The 13,381-nt window shown below is 36.9% G+C and overlaps 1 protein-coding gene across 2 annotated transcripts in view; it reads right to left on the reverse strand.

The window, feature by feature from the left end:
• The window catches only part of PCDH11X (protocadherin 11 X-linked), a 649,257-nt gene that overhangs the window by 275,314 nt on the left and 360,562 nt on the right, over positions 1-13,381 (reverse strand). Inside the window, exon 6 of one of the 2 annotated variants that reach the window (XM_027607541.2) lies at positions 11,178-11,373. In XM_027607541.2, the coding sequence (XP_027463342.2) occupies positions 11,178-11,373 (196 nt within the window). Of the gene's footprint in view, positions 1-11,169; positions 11,374-13,381 lie in introns of those variants that run through there. The other variant, XM_027607545.2, reaches the window with a different exon arrangement.

The raw sequence follows: 13,381 nt of genomic DNA on the forward strand, positions 1-13,381 counted from the left end.
TTCCTAGGTATATTATGGTTTGGGTGCAATTGTAAATGGGATATGAGTCCTTAATTTCTCTTTCTTCTGTCTTGTTTTTGGTGTATAGGAAAGCCACTGATTTCTGTGCATTGATTTTATATCCTGCCACTTTACTGAATTCCTGTATGAGTTCTAGCAGTTTTGGTGTGGAGTCTTTTGCGTTTTCCACATAAAGTATCATATCATCTGCAAAGAGTGAGAGTTTCACTTCTTCTTTGCCAATTTGGATGCCTTTTATTTCTTTTTGTTGTCTGATTGTTGTGGCTAGGATTTCTAATACCAAGTTCAAAAGCTATAGTTATAGTGGACATCCCTGCCGTGTTACTGACCTTAGGGGGAAAGCTCTTAGTTTTTCCCCAATGAGAAGGATATTCACTGTGGGTTTTTCATAGATGGCTTTTATGATATTGATATATGTACCCTTTATCCCTATACTCTGAAGAGTTTGGATCAAGAAAGGATGCTGTACTTTGTCAAATGCTTTTTCTGCATCTATGGAGAGGATCATATTTTTCTTGTTCTTTCTTTTCTTAATGTATTGTATCACATTGATTTGTGGATGTTGAACCAACCTTGCAGCCCAGGGATAAATTCCACTTGGTTGTGGTGAATAATCCTTGCAATGTACTGTTGGATCCTATTGGCTAGTATTTTGGTGAGAATTTTTGCATCCATGTTCATCAAGGATATTGGTCTGTAATTCTCCTTTTAGATGGGGTCTTTGTCTGGTTTTGGGATCAAGGTAATGGTGGCCTTATAAAACGAGTTTGGAAGTTTTCCTTCCATTTTATTTTTTGGAACAGTTTCAGGAGAATTGGTATTAATTCTTCTTTAAATGTCTGGTAGAATTCCCCTGGGAAGTCATCTGGCCCTGGGCTTTTCTTTTTTGGGAGCTTTTTGATGACTGCCTCAATTTCCTTAGTGGTTATAGGTCTGTTCAGGTTTTCTAATTCTTCCTGGTTCAGTTTTGGTAGTTGATACATCTCTAGGAATGCATCCATTTCTTCCAGATTATCTAATTTGCTGGCTTATAGTTGCTCATAATATGTTCTTATAATTGTTTGTATTTCTTTGGTGTTGGTTGTGATCTCTCCCCTTTCATTCATGATTTTATTTATTTGGGTCATTTCTCTTTTCTTTTTGATAATTCTGGCCAGGGAGTTATCAATCTTGTTAATTCTTTCAAAGAGCCAGCTCCTAGTTTTTTCAGATCTACTGTTCTTTTGGATTCTATTTCATTGATTTTTGCTCTGATCTTTATTATTTCTCTTCTCCTGATGGGTTTAGGATTTATTTACTGTTCTTTCTCGAGCTCCTTTAGGTGTAGGGTTAGGTTGTGTACTTGAGACCTTTCTTGTTTCTTGAGAAAGGCTTGTATTGCTATATACTTTCCTCTTAGGACTGCCTTTGCTGCATCCCAAAGATTTTGAACAGTTGTGTTTTCATTTTCATTAGTTTCCATGAAATTTTTTAATTCTTCTTTAATTTCCTGGTTGACCTATTCATTTTTTAGTAGGATGCTCTTTAGCCTCCATGTATTTGAGTTCTTTCCTAATTTCTTCTTGGGATTGAGTTCTAATTTCAAAGCATTGTGGTCTGAAAATTTGCAGGGAATGATCGCAATCTTTTGGTACCGGTTGAGACCTGATTTGTGAGCTAGGATGTGATCAATGCTGGAGAATGTTCCATGGGCACTAGAGAAGAATGTGTATTCTGTTGCTTTGGGATGAAATGTTCTGAATATATCTGTGAAGTCCATTTGGTTCAGTGTGTCATTTAAAGTCTTTATTTCCTTGTTGATCTTTTGCTTAGATGATCTGTCCATTTCAATCAGAAGGGTGTTAAAGTCCCCCACTATTATTGTATTCTTCTTGATATGTTTCTTTTCTTTTGTTATTAATTGCCTTATATAATGGCTACTCCCATTTTAGGGCCATAGATATTTGCAATTTTTAGATATTCTTGTTGGGTAGACCCTTTAATTAGGTTATAGTGTCCTTCCTCATCTCTTATTATAGTCTTTGTTTTAAAATCTAATTTGTCTGATACAAGGATTGCCACGTCAGCTTTCCTTTGGTGTCCATAAGCAAGGTAAATTGTTTTCCACCCCTTCGCTTTCAATCTTGGGGTGTCTTTGGGTCTAAGATGAGTCTCTTAGAAACAGCATATCAATGGGTCTTGTTTTTTTAATCCAATCTGATAGGCTGTGTCTTTTGATTGGGGCATTTAGCCCATTTACATTCAGGGTAACTATGGAAAGATATGAATTTAGTGCCATTGTATTGCCTGTAAGGTGACTGTTACTGTATATTGTCTGTGTTCCTTTCTGGTCTATGTTGCTTTTAGGCTCTCTCTTTGCTTAGAGAACCCCTTTCAGTATTTCCTGTAAGGCTGGTTTTGTGTTTGCAAACTCCTTTAGTTCTTGTTTGTCTTGGAAGCTTTTTATCTCTCCTTCTCTTTTCAATGACAGCCTAGCTGGATATAGTATTCTCGGCTGCATATTTTTCTCGTTTAGTGTTCTGAATATATCATGCCAGTCCTTTCTGGCCTGCCAGGTCTCTGTGGATAGGTCTGTTGCCAATCTAATGTTTCTACCATTACAGGTTACATATCTCTTCTCCCTAGCTGCTTTCAGGAATTTCTCTTTGTCTCTGAGACTCGTAAGTTTTACTATCAGATGTCAGGGTGTTGACCTATTTTTATTGATTTTGAGAAGGGTTCTCTGTGCCTCCTGGATTTTGATACCTGTTTCCTTCCTCAAATTAGGGAAATGCCCTGCTATAATTTGCTCCAATATACCTTCTGCCCCTCTCTCTTCTTCTTCTGGGATCCCAATTAGTCTAATATTGTTTCATCTTATGGTATCACTTATCTTTCAAATTCTACCCTCGTGATCCAGTAGTTGTTTATCTCTCTTTTTCTCAGTTTCTTTATTTTCCATCATTTGGTCTTCTGTATCACTCTCTCTTTGCCTCATTTATCCTAGCATTTAGAGTCTCCATTTTTTATTGCACCTCATTAATAGCCTTTTTGAATTCGACTTGGTTTGATTTTAGTTCTTTTATTTCTCCTGAAAGGGTTTCTCTAATATCTCCCATGCTTTTTTCAAGCACAGCTAGTATCTTTTAAAATTGTCATTTTGAACTCTAGTTCCAACATCTTACTAATGTCTATATTGATTAGGTCTTTGGCAGTCGGTACTGCCTCTTGTTCTTTTTTTGACATGATTTTTTCCATCTTGTCATTTTGTCCAGAGGAGAATAAATGAATGAGAGAACAAAATGCTAACAGGGTAACAACGACCCCAGAAAAATATACACTAAACAAATCAGAAGAGACCTGAAACCAGGGGAAAAGAAAGGGAAAGAAAGAGGAAAAGAAAAAAAAAGAATATGATTAAATATCAGGCTGGTGCCACACACTAGATTTTGGTTGTATTTTGGTCTGTTAGAAGAAAGTGCCTCCAAAAATTTTAAAGAAAGAAAAGCTTATATATGTACATATAAAATAAGTGTAAATATGGTGGAGGGATGGAATATGCCTGTAACAATAAAAAGTATGAAAGGTTTTATAAAAGGAATTGATAAGATAAGAAGGTTGAAAAAAGAAAGAAAATGATTTAAAAAAAGGAGGAGAGGATGTGATCAGGCAGGAGACTAGAACAAAGAAATACACTAGAGATTGAGGGTATATTTTGGTTTGTTAGAAGAAATTGTACCCCAAAATCTTAAAGAAAGGACAACTTATATATATATGTGTGTGTGTGTATATATATATATATATATATATATATATATATATATATATATATATACCAAAAATAAGGTTAACTACTATGAAGGGTTAGAATATGACTTTAAAAATGAAAAATAAAAGGGATTTTTTTAAAAAAGGAATTGATGTTTGTTGAAAAAGGGAAAAAGAAAAATTCAAAAAAAAAGAAAGTTAAAAAAAATTAACTTTGAAAGACTAAAGAATCATGGGAAAAAAAAAACACATGAATTCTATGTGCAGTATTCCCCTAGCGCTGGACGTCTGCTGGTGTTCTCTTTGATTGGTAAACTTGGTCTTGGCTGGCTGTTCTTGCTGACCTTCTGGGGGAGGGGCCTGTTGCCGTGGTTCCCAAATGTCTTTGCCAGAGGCGGAATTGCCCTGCCTTTGCTGGGTCAGGCTAAGTAATCCGCTCGGGTTTGCTCTCCAGAGCTTTTGTTCCCTGCAAGCTTTCCATACAGCTTTGGAGGACGAGAGTGAAAATGGTGGCCTCCCAATCTCCACTCAGAAGAGCCAAGAACTCGGGGCCCCACTCCTCAGTGCACCCCCAGAGAAAAGCAGTCAGTCACTCTCGTCTCCCCGGTCTCCAGCCACACTCTGTGCTCACCAGGCCTGTGACCGAGTGTTTCTATCTCTGGCACCCGACCCCATGTGGAGTCTCCAAACCCAGCAGAACCCTGCGGTGCACTCCCGTGCCGCTTCTCCTGGGGGAGGAAGGTGAGTCTCCCCGGCTCTGCCACTTGTTGGGTCCCTGCTGGAAGAGCAGTGGCCCAACTGTGCTGTGGATCACACTTTATTGCAACCCCTAGCTAAGAACCCACTCCTCGGTTCCGTCTCTGCAGCCAGCTTCCCCACTCCAATACCTAGGAGCTCTGCCGCACTCAGGCACCCCCTGTCTTTCTGTGACCCCGAGAGTCCTGAAACCACACTGTCCCCGAGAGGGCTCCAACCCCTGCTTAGCAACTGGAGCGACGTCCCTCAGCGGAGCACTTTTAAAAGTTCAAATTTTGTGCTCCGCTGCTCTATCACTTGCCAGAAACGGCCGACAGAGGTCCCCTCCTCCACCGTCTATCCTCCCAAATATCGCCTCAGTTTCACTTCTCTGCATGTCCTACCTTCTAGAAAGTGGTCGCTTTTCTGTTCAGAGAGTTGTTGCTATTCTTTTCTTCAAACTCCTGTTGAGTTTGTAGGTGTTCAGAATAGTTTGATCCCTATCCAGCTGAACTCCTGAGACCAGACGAAATCCAGGTCTCCTACTCCTCCGCCATCTTGCTCCACACTCCCAAAGTAATTATTGATAGATACATATTTATTGTCATTTTAGTATGTTTTGTGGTTGTTTCTGACATTTTGTTTTTATCTTTTCTTTTCTTTCTGTCTTTCATGTTTTGCTGATTTGTTTAAAATTTATTTATTTATTTATTTATTTGAGAGAGAGAGTGAGAGCACACACAAGTTGGGGAGGGACAGAGGGAAAGAGCCCTCAGTCAGACTCCCTGCTGAGTGTGGAGTCCAACACAGGGCTTGATCCCACAACACATGAGATCATGACCTTACCTGAAACCAAGAGTTGAACGCTTAACTGACTGAGCCACCCAGGCATCCTTTGCTGACTTCTTTTAGGGAGATATTTGGATTTGTTTCTCTTTCTTCTTTGTATATTTCTTAGTGGTTTTGATATATAGTTGCCATTGGGTTGGTATATAACCTCTTCTGCATGTAGTAGTTGCTAAATGATGGACTTTTAAGTGTGTATCCATTCTTACTCTTCTTTTCACAATGATTTAGATATTTGGTGACCTTTTTTTACATCCTTTTATCTCGTAAATTTCTTGACTGATTTTTTTTTAAAGATGGGGGTGGGGTAGGGGGTGAGGGAGAGAGAGAATCTTAAGCAGGCTCCACATCCAGTGTGGAACCCAACATGGGGCTCAATCTCACAACCCTAAGATCATGGTCTGAGTTAAAATCAAGAATCAGACACTTAACCCACTGAACCACCCAGGCACCCCAAATTGACTGATTTTTTTTACATAAATATTCATTTCTACTGCTTTTGTGTTTCCTATCTTCATACTATCACTTTTGGTCTCTCTTTTGCTTTCACAGAGTCCCCTTTAATATTTCTTGCAGTGCTGGTTCAGTGGTTAAAATCTCTTTTCTTTTTATTTGTTTGGGTAGCTCTTTATCTCTCCTTCTATTCTGAATGATAGCTTTGCTGGATAAAGTATTCTTGGCTGCAGATTTTTCTCATTCAGTACTTTGACTATATTGTGCCACTCCCCTCTGGCTTGGAAAGTTTCTGCTGAAAAATCCCCTGCTAGCTCTATGGGTTTTCCCTTGTATATTATTACTGTCTTCTTTTGTCTTGCTGCTTTAAAAATTGTCTCTTTATTACTGTATTTTGTTAATTTAGTTACAATATATTTTGGTGTGTGTCTGTTCTTGTTGATTTTGATGGAAGTTCTCTGTTCCTCCTGGAGCTTTTATATATATATATATATTTCTTTCCCCAGATGAGGGAATTTTTCAACTCTTATCTCTTCAAATAAATTCTCTGCCTCCTTTCCTGTCATTTCTTCTGAGACTCCTTTAATATGATTGTTATTATGTTTGATGGAGTCACTGAGTTCCCTAAATCTATTCTTTTTCTGCATAGATAATTCTCTTTTCTCTTTTGTCTAGCTTGGTTACTTCCCATTACTCTGTCTTCTAGGTCACTAGTTTGTTCCTCTACTTCTTTTAGTGTACTGTTTAGTCCATCAAGCACGTTTCTGATTTAGCTTATTGATCCTTTTATCTCTGTTATGCTGTTCCTTATCTCTGTGTTAAAATTCTCACTCATGTCTTCCATTCTTTCCTCAAGTCCAGAAAGTGCCCTTATGATTAATGCTTTAAATTCTCTATCAGGCATGTTACTAATATCTGTTTCACTTAGATCTCTGGCCATTCCATCTTGTTCTTTCATTTGGGATGTATTTATTTCTCTGTGTCCTCCTATTGTCTGCCTTTTTGTGTCTGTTTCTGTATGTTAGGAAAGTCAGCTATGTCTTCTGCTCTTGAAAGTAGTGATGTTATGAAGAAGAGGTCCTGGACTGCCCTGCAGTGCAGTGTCCCTTGTTCACCAGAACATAGCCTTTTAAGAGAGTATCCTAAATGTGTTGCTTACACCCTACTGTTTTGTATAAGTCAGTTTTCCTTTCAGTGTATTCATCTGCACTGACCATCTGCCCGTTGTGGGCTGTGCTTGCTATCTGTGCTGTTAGTGGGAACAAGTCAGGCCAGCACTGAGGGATTGTGTTCACTGAGGAATTTGGCAACAATGTGGCAGTTTTAGCAAAATTTGTACTGGGCCACCAGTCTTATGCCAGATCCCCTGATGCATTGAGGCAGCTGGGGTCTGTGTACCAGGGAAGCCAGAGTAACAAGGCTGGGTACAGAGGTTGTCAATGGCTGGACAAGGCCAGGCACACAATGGTGACTGTAGGCCCATGGCTGGGCATAGTGCAGCAGATGGGTGCCTCACAATTGTTGGGTGAAGTGCATGGCAGCAGCAATGTATCTAGTGGCTGGATATGCCATGCAGCAGCATATTTCTATTTTAAATGTTTAATTATTTTAAGCCTAAATGTTCTTAGAACTCTATTTTTTCTTTTGTATGACAGAAATGGGTAAAGTAAAAGAAAAAACTTTAACACTCTAAAGGTTGATGAAATCTTGGGGCGCCTCAGTGGCTCAGTTGGTTAAGCAACGGCCTTCGGCTCAGGTCATGATCCTGGAGTCCCGGGATCGAGTTCCCCATCGGGCTCCCTGCTCAGCAGGGAGTCTGCTTCTCCCTCTGACCCTCCCCCCTCTCATGTGATCTTTCTCTCTCATTCTTTCTCTCAAATAAATAAATAAAATCTTAGAAAAAAAAGGTTGATGAAATTTTAAACATATTTTATTACTTTAAGCTCAAATTTTAGAAGAAGAGTATATTTATTTTCTTAAGGAATCTCTACATCCAATGTGGATCTTGAACTCACAACCTTGACATCAAGAGTTGCATATTCTACTGATTAAGCCAGGCAGGCAACCCCTAAGCTCAAATTTTAAACACTAAATCAGCTGTAACAGTTTCAGATAGATTGACTTCATATGTGAAATGACTATATCCAATGAAGAGGTTTTTAAAAATGCAGATGACATAACTATTGCAATTGAAGACAATTATAACACTGATTAAACTAAGTTTGTTTCCCCCTTCGTTTAGGATCTTCTCTGAAAATTAACTGACTTATGGCTGGTAAACTGAAGATTGATTTGAATCTCTTTAGAAATATTCTATTTCACCATTTCTATTCCAAAGAAACATGAATGTTACCTATGATATGTCAGATTATAATATGTCAGCAGATTCCTGGAAATTTCGTAGTTACTCTTTTCTCTCCAACTTACAAATAGTGTGAGATAGCAATGCATTCTCTCTTTAAGAGAAAAAAATAACACAGACATTCTGACTTAATATGTATGAACCATTCAGAAATCTCTGAAGTTTAATATAGTAGACCTTTGATATATTTCTATGTGTCTCAGAACATAGTCTGAATTATAATATCAGAATAGTGTTTTACAAAGGAAAGTTAAAACAATTATCATATGATTTCACTGATATGAAGAATTTGAGAAACAAGAGAGATGATCATAAGGGAAGGGAGGGAAAAATGAAACAAGAAGAAACCAGAGAGGGAGACAAACCATAAGAGACTCTTAATCTCAGGAAACAAACTGAGGGGTGCTGGAGAGGAGGGGGGTGGGGGGGATGGGGTGGCTGGGTAATGGACATTGAGGAGGGTATATGTTATGGTGAGCACTGTGAATTGCGTAAGACTGATGAATTACAGAACTGTACCCCTGAAACAAATAATACATTATATGTTAATTAAAAAAAGAAATTAAAAAAAAGAAAAGAAAAAGCATTTTTAACTCTCCTCAAATTATGTTTCACCTTATGTTACCTGTAAATAAGTAGATATGAACATAGGGCCATATATAGATTACTGTATTAAGAATAGTCCCAAAGGGATCACATGGTATCCAGACCTATCAGTTAATACTATATCATGATATATAAAATTCCAAGCAGTACAAAGTCACATTCTGTTCTCTACTAGGTCTACATTCTTCTGTGTCTCCATAAAAACTTTTGAAAAGTCAAAGACTTATCTGTTAAGAGTATAGTAGAATCCCAGCAGCAACCAATAATGCTGTTTATGATTTAGATTTCTATTTATGTTTTTATCAAATTAGCTAAGTTTAAAGAGCAGGGTCTGTTGAAACTAATAATTTGTTGGAGTTATGTTTAGGGAAAGCTCTGGGACATAGGCTTTGGCCCTCATACCAAAGGCTAAAGCCAGGCGATTGCAAATGTGAAATTTAAAAATTCAAAAAGTTTCCAAATGGAATGAGACAGGATGTTTTATTAAGCTTGTCTTCTGAAAGAGAAATAATTGGATTCAGTTCGTTTGTTTCTTCTTTAACATAAAAATAACATTTAATATTCTTGGCAAAAGACTCAAGAAATGGATACCATAATTTTATTATCTAATCAGCAGATTTTTATCAACCTGGGAACTGTATTTTAAAGGAGTATTAATATGTCCCTTCTTTTCACTACATCTATATCTTTGGGGTAAATACCTAGTAGAGCAATTGTTGGGTCATAGGGTAGCTTTATTTTGAACATCTTGAGGAACCTCCATACTGTTTTCCAAAGTGGCCGTACCAGCTTGCATTCCCACCAACAGTGTAAAAGGGGCACATACACCCCAATGTTCAAAGCAGCAATGTCCACAATAGCCAAACTGTGGAAGGAGCCAAGATGCCCTTCAAAAGAGGAATGAATAAAGAAGATGTGGTACATATATACAATGGGATATTATTCAGCCATCAGAAAGGATGAATACCCACCATTTGCATTGACATGGATGGAACTGGAGGGGATTATGCTAAATGAAATAAGTCAAGCAGAGAAAGACAATCATCATCTGGTTTCACTCATATGTGGAACATAAGGAATAGCACAGAGGACCACAGGAGAAGTGAGGGAAAACTGAATGGGAAGAAATCAGAGAGGGAGACAAACCATGAGAGACTATGGCCTCCGGGAAATAAACTGAGGGTTTCATAAGGGAGGGGGATAGGGGGATGGGATAGCCGGGTGATGGGTATTAAGGAGGGCACATGTTGTGATGAGCGCTGGTGTTATATGCAACTAATGAATCGTTAAACACTACATCAAAAACTAATGATGTATTATACGTTGAACATAATAAAAATAAATAAATAAATAAAATAAACTTAAAATTAAAAAAGGAGCATTAATAAATACTTCTAGCAAATTTTGGGGAAAATCTTATTCATAGATGTATTTCTATGTTTTTGTGAACTTAAAAGGAATTTTCAGTACTGTGTACTATTTTGGGCAATTCATTAGCAGAAAAGAAAGCAGATTCAGAATGCAATGCATTTCAAAATATGAAATGGGAACTGTGTAAAATAATTTGATTGCTTAAGGACAGCATTTATTTCCTCTAACAGCTTACATTTCTATTTGTGGTGTTATGGACTAAAAGTGCATGGTTTATTAGTTTCTACTTCATATCATAAAATCCATAATTATGTACTGTTTCAGAGTTATAGAGTTTCTTCTTCAACAATCAAAGTACCTTATCATCTGTGTTAGAAGAGATTATTTTGCTATGGCAAATTTTGATCTGCTATTTTTCATTTGTTTTTAATCAAAGCACACACATGTGCTATGTTAAAAATATCATTAGTATGCCATATTAAGGTAATAGGGATTCATTTAAAGTGAAATAGTGTGCTTCTTGCACTTTTAATAAGTTTCTTTATTATACAACATAATAAAGGCCATATATGAAAAACCCACAGATATTATCATCCTCAATGGTGAAAAAATGTTTTTAATTAAAAAATGCCTGTGGTTATTATCTCTACTAAAAATGAAAAATAAAACCAAAAAAATAATTCATATGAATTATAAAAATAATTTATATGTACTTAAATAACATAAAATGAAGTGGCTGGTTATATACATATGTATACATATCTCTATGTATATAAAAATAAAAGATCCTATCTATGCCTAAAGAAAATGAGTATTTTTTAAATTTCCTAATAACTTTCAAAGTAGATATGATCACACAGTTCATATATTATAAACTGCTGCATATATACCTTCCATATAATTCTGTATTTTTACCTTTAAAAATTGTTAATACTCATATTGATATTAAATGCCCAGTGTCATTATAGCTCCAATTGTTTGACTAACTAACACAATAAGTCCATTTATCCTGCAGGACTAGACAAGTATCACTTACAGGATTCAGGATCAGAGTTGCCATCCCCTTCAGTGCGGTTATTGGGTGCAGTATGATCAAAGTACTGTTCCTGAGAATAGCCAAGGGGCAGGGCATGGGATGTGCTGGGAATCTCCACATCATTGTCTCCCAGTCCACCATCACTGCTGTTTTCCTGAAAGCCTTCTGGTAAGTGAAATGTGACATGCCGCTGGGACTGAAAGGAAGAAAAAAATTTATAGGGTTTCATTCTGATCTGAATAATTGCCTAATGTGTCCAATTTAGAAAATGCATTTTTTCTGATATCTAGTGAAGTAGCATTAACATGATCTTGAGTTGTAAAAACTGTCAGGTTTTATGAAGAGTCAGCCTTGTGTTCAAACCTGCTTCACCTGGCAGTAGATTTGCTTTTATTATTTCTTTAAACAGGGTACATCCAAATACACAAAAGTCAGCTTATTCTAAATTAAGAAGCCCTCAGCCTTTTTAGACATTTGAGCATATTGGAAAGTCTGATCAGTATTCAAAAATGGATTTATTATTATTTATTTGACAATAATACATTTGTTGGAAAATAAGTATGGATAAATATAACAAAATTTTATTGCTATAGCTATAAGATTCTGGTGGACTGAAACAGTAAATAATAGCACAAATGTATTCAATCATGTAGGTTTAGAAAACTAAAAGTACAAATCATCTTTTTCAAGAATTTTAGAGGCAAAATTCTGTACTGGAATTAAGTAATTAATTTCTTTGAAGATTTTATTTTATTTTAGAGAGACACAGAGAGAGAGAGAACATGAGCTGGAAGAACAGAGGGAGAGAGAATCTCAAGCAGACGCCATTCTGAGTATGGAGCCCAACATGGGGTTCAATCTCATGATCCTGAGATCATTACCTGAGATAAAACCAAGAGTTGGATGCTTAACTGATTGTGCCACCCAGGTGCCCCTGTATTAGAATTAATTTAAACAGATTCTACCCTCTACAAAATATAGTTACGTGGTATGGATAACAGTTGATGGTGATTATAAAAGCAAACTATACATATTTTATGGTAATTACAGCAGCATATATATGTCCAAATATGAAGATGAAGCATTTGTTTCCAAAACAAAAGATTCATGACATCCAGTGATGGTGTTAACTCCACTCAACCAGATGTAGTGGTATTTTTGTTTGCAACATTCCCATATGTAATGGCTAATCTCCAAAGATAGCCATCTTAATGGACCTCATCTCTTAGTATTAAGACTCTTTTGTATTTCTCTACCACACTGAATATGGGTAGGCCCTGAATAACCAAACCTTGAAGTTTCCACCTTGTTCCATTGGAATACTCACTCTGGAGAAAATCAGCTGTATTGAAAGAAGTATGACTACTGGGAGACTTCCATACTGTGAGGAAGCTCAAGCTGGCCATGTGGAAAGACTGCATAGAAAGAAAGTACAATACCCAAAAAGGCCTAAGTGTTCCAGCTACTCTAGTTCAGGTGCCAGATATGTATGTGAAGAATTCATTCTGGACATTACAGCTCATGGCCTTATATGAGCCATCCCAGCCATCTCCAGACATTTGAACCACCCCAGAGGCACCAGTCATTGTGGAGCAGAGATAATCTCTTCTGTGACTGACCCAAATTCCTGACCTTAACAAATGTAAAGTATAATTGGTTTTTGCTTTATGCTCCAAAGATTAGGGACAGTTTGCTATATAACAATAGATGAATACAAATAACTAACTACTAGGAGTATGAAAGATACAATTTAGAGATAATTATTTAAGAAATTTAGACATAATAAAATCACATGCAATTAGATACTAAGAATTTTCATGATAGAATGAGTATACTTTCATAAATTTAGTCTTGGCTGTCAGTCATTTTTTTTTCAAATGGAGATATGAAAACATTTGAAGACCATTACTATAGAATGAATGTTTGTGTGTCCTAAAAACTCATATGTTGAAACCTAATCCCCAACATGGTTGTATTTGGAGATGGGACTTTTAGGAGATGATTAGATCATGAGAGTGAGGCCCTCATATACGAGGTTAGTGTCCTTATAAAAGCAGCCCCAGGGGAGTTTAAAGATGGCAGAGTAGTAGGGGAACCCTGAACTTGCTTCGTCCTTCAAATACAACTAAATCAACCTTCAACTATTTTGAACAACTCAGAAGAAAATTGGAGGAGAAGAGAAAAAATCTGCATATTTGGAATGA

The sequence above is a fragment of the Zalophus californianus genome, chromosome X (genome assembly GCF_009762305.2).
Source record: "Zalophus californianus isolate mZalCal1 chromosome X, mZalCal1.pri.v2, whole genome shotgun sequence".
NCBI classification, from domain to species: Eukaryota; Metazoa; Chordata; class Mammalia; order Carnivora; family Otariidae; genus Zalophus; species Zalophus californianus.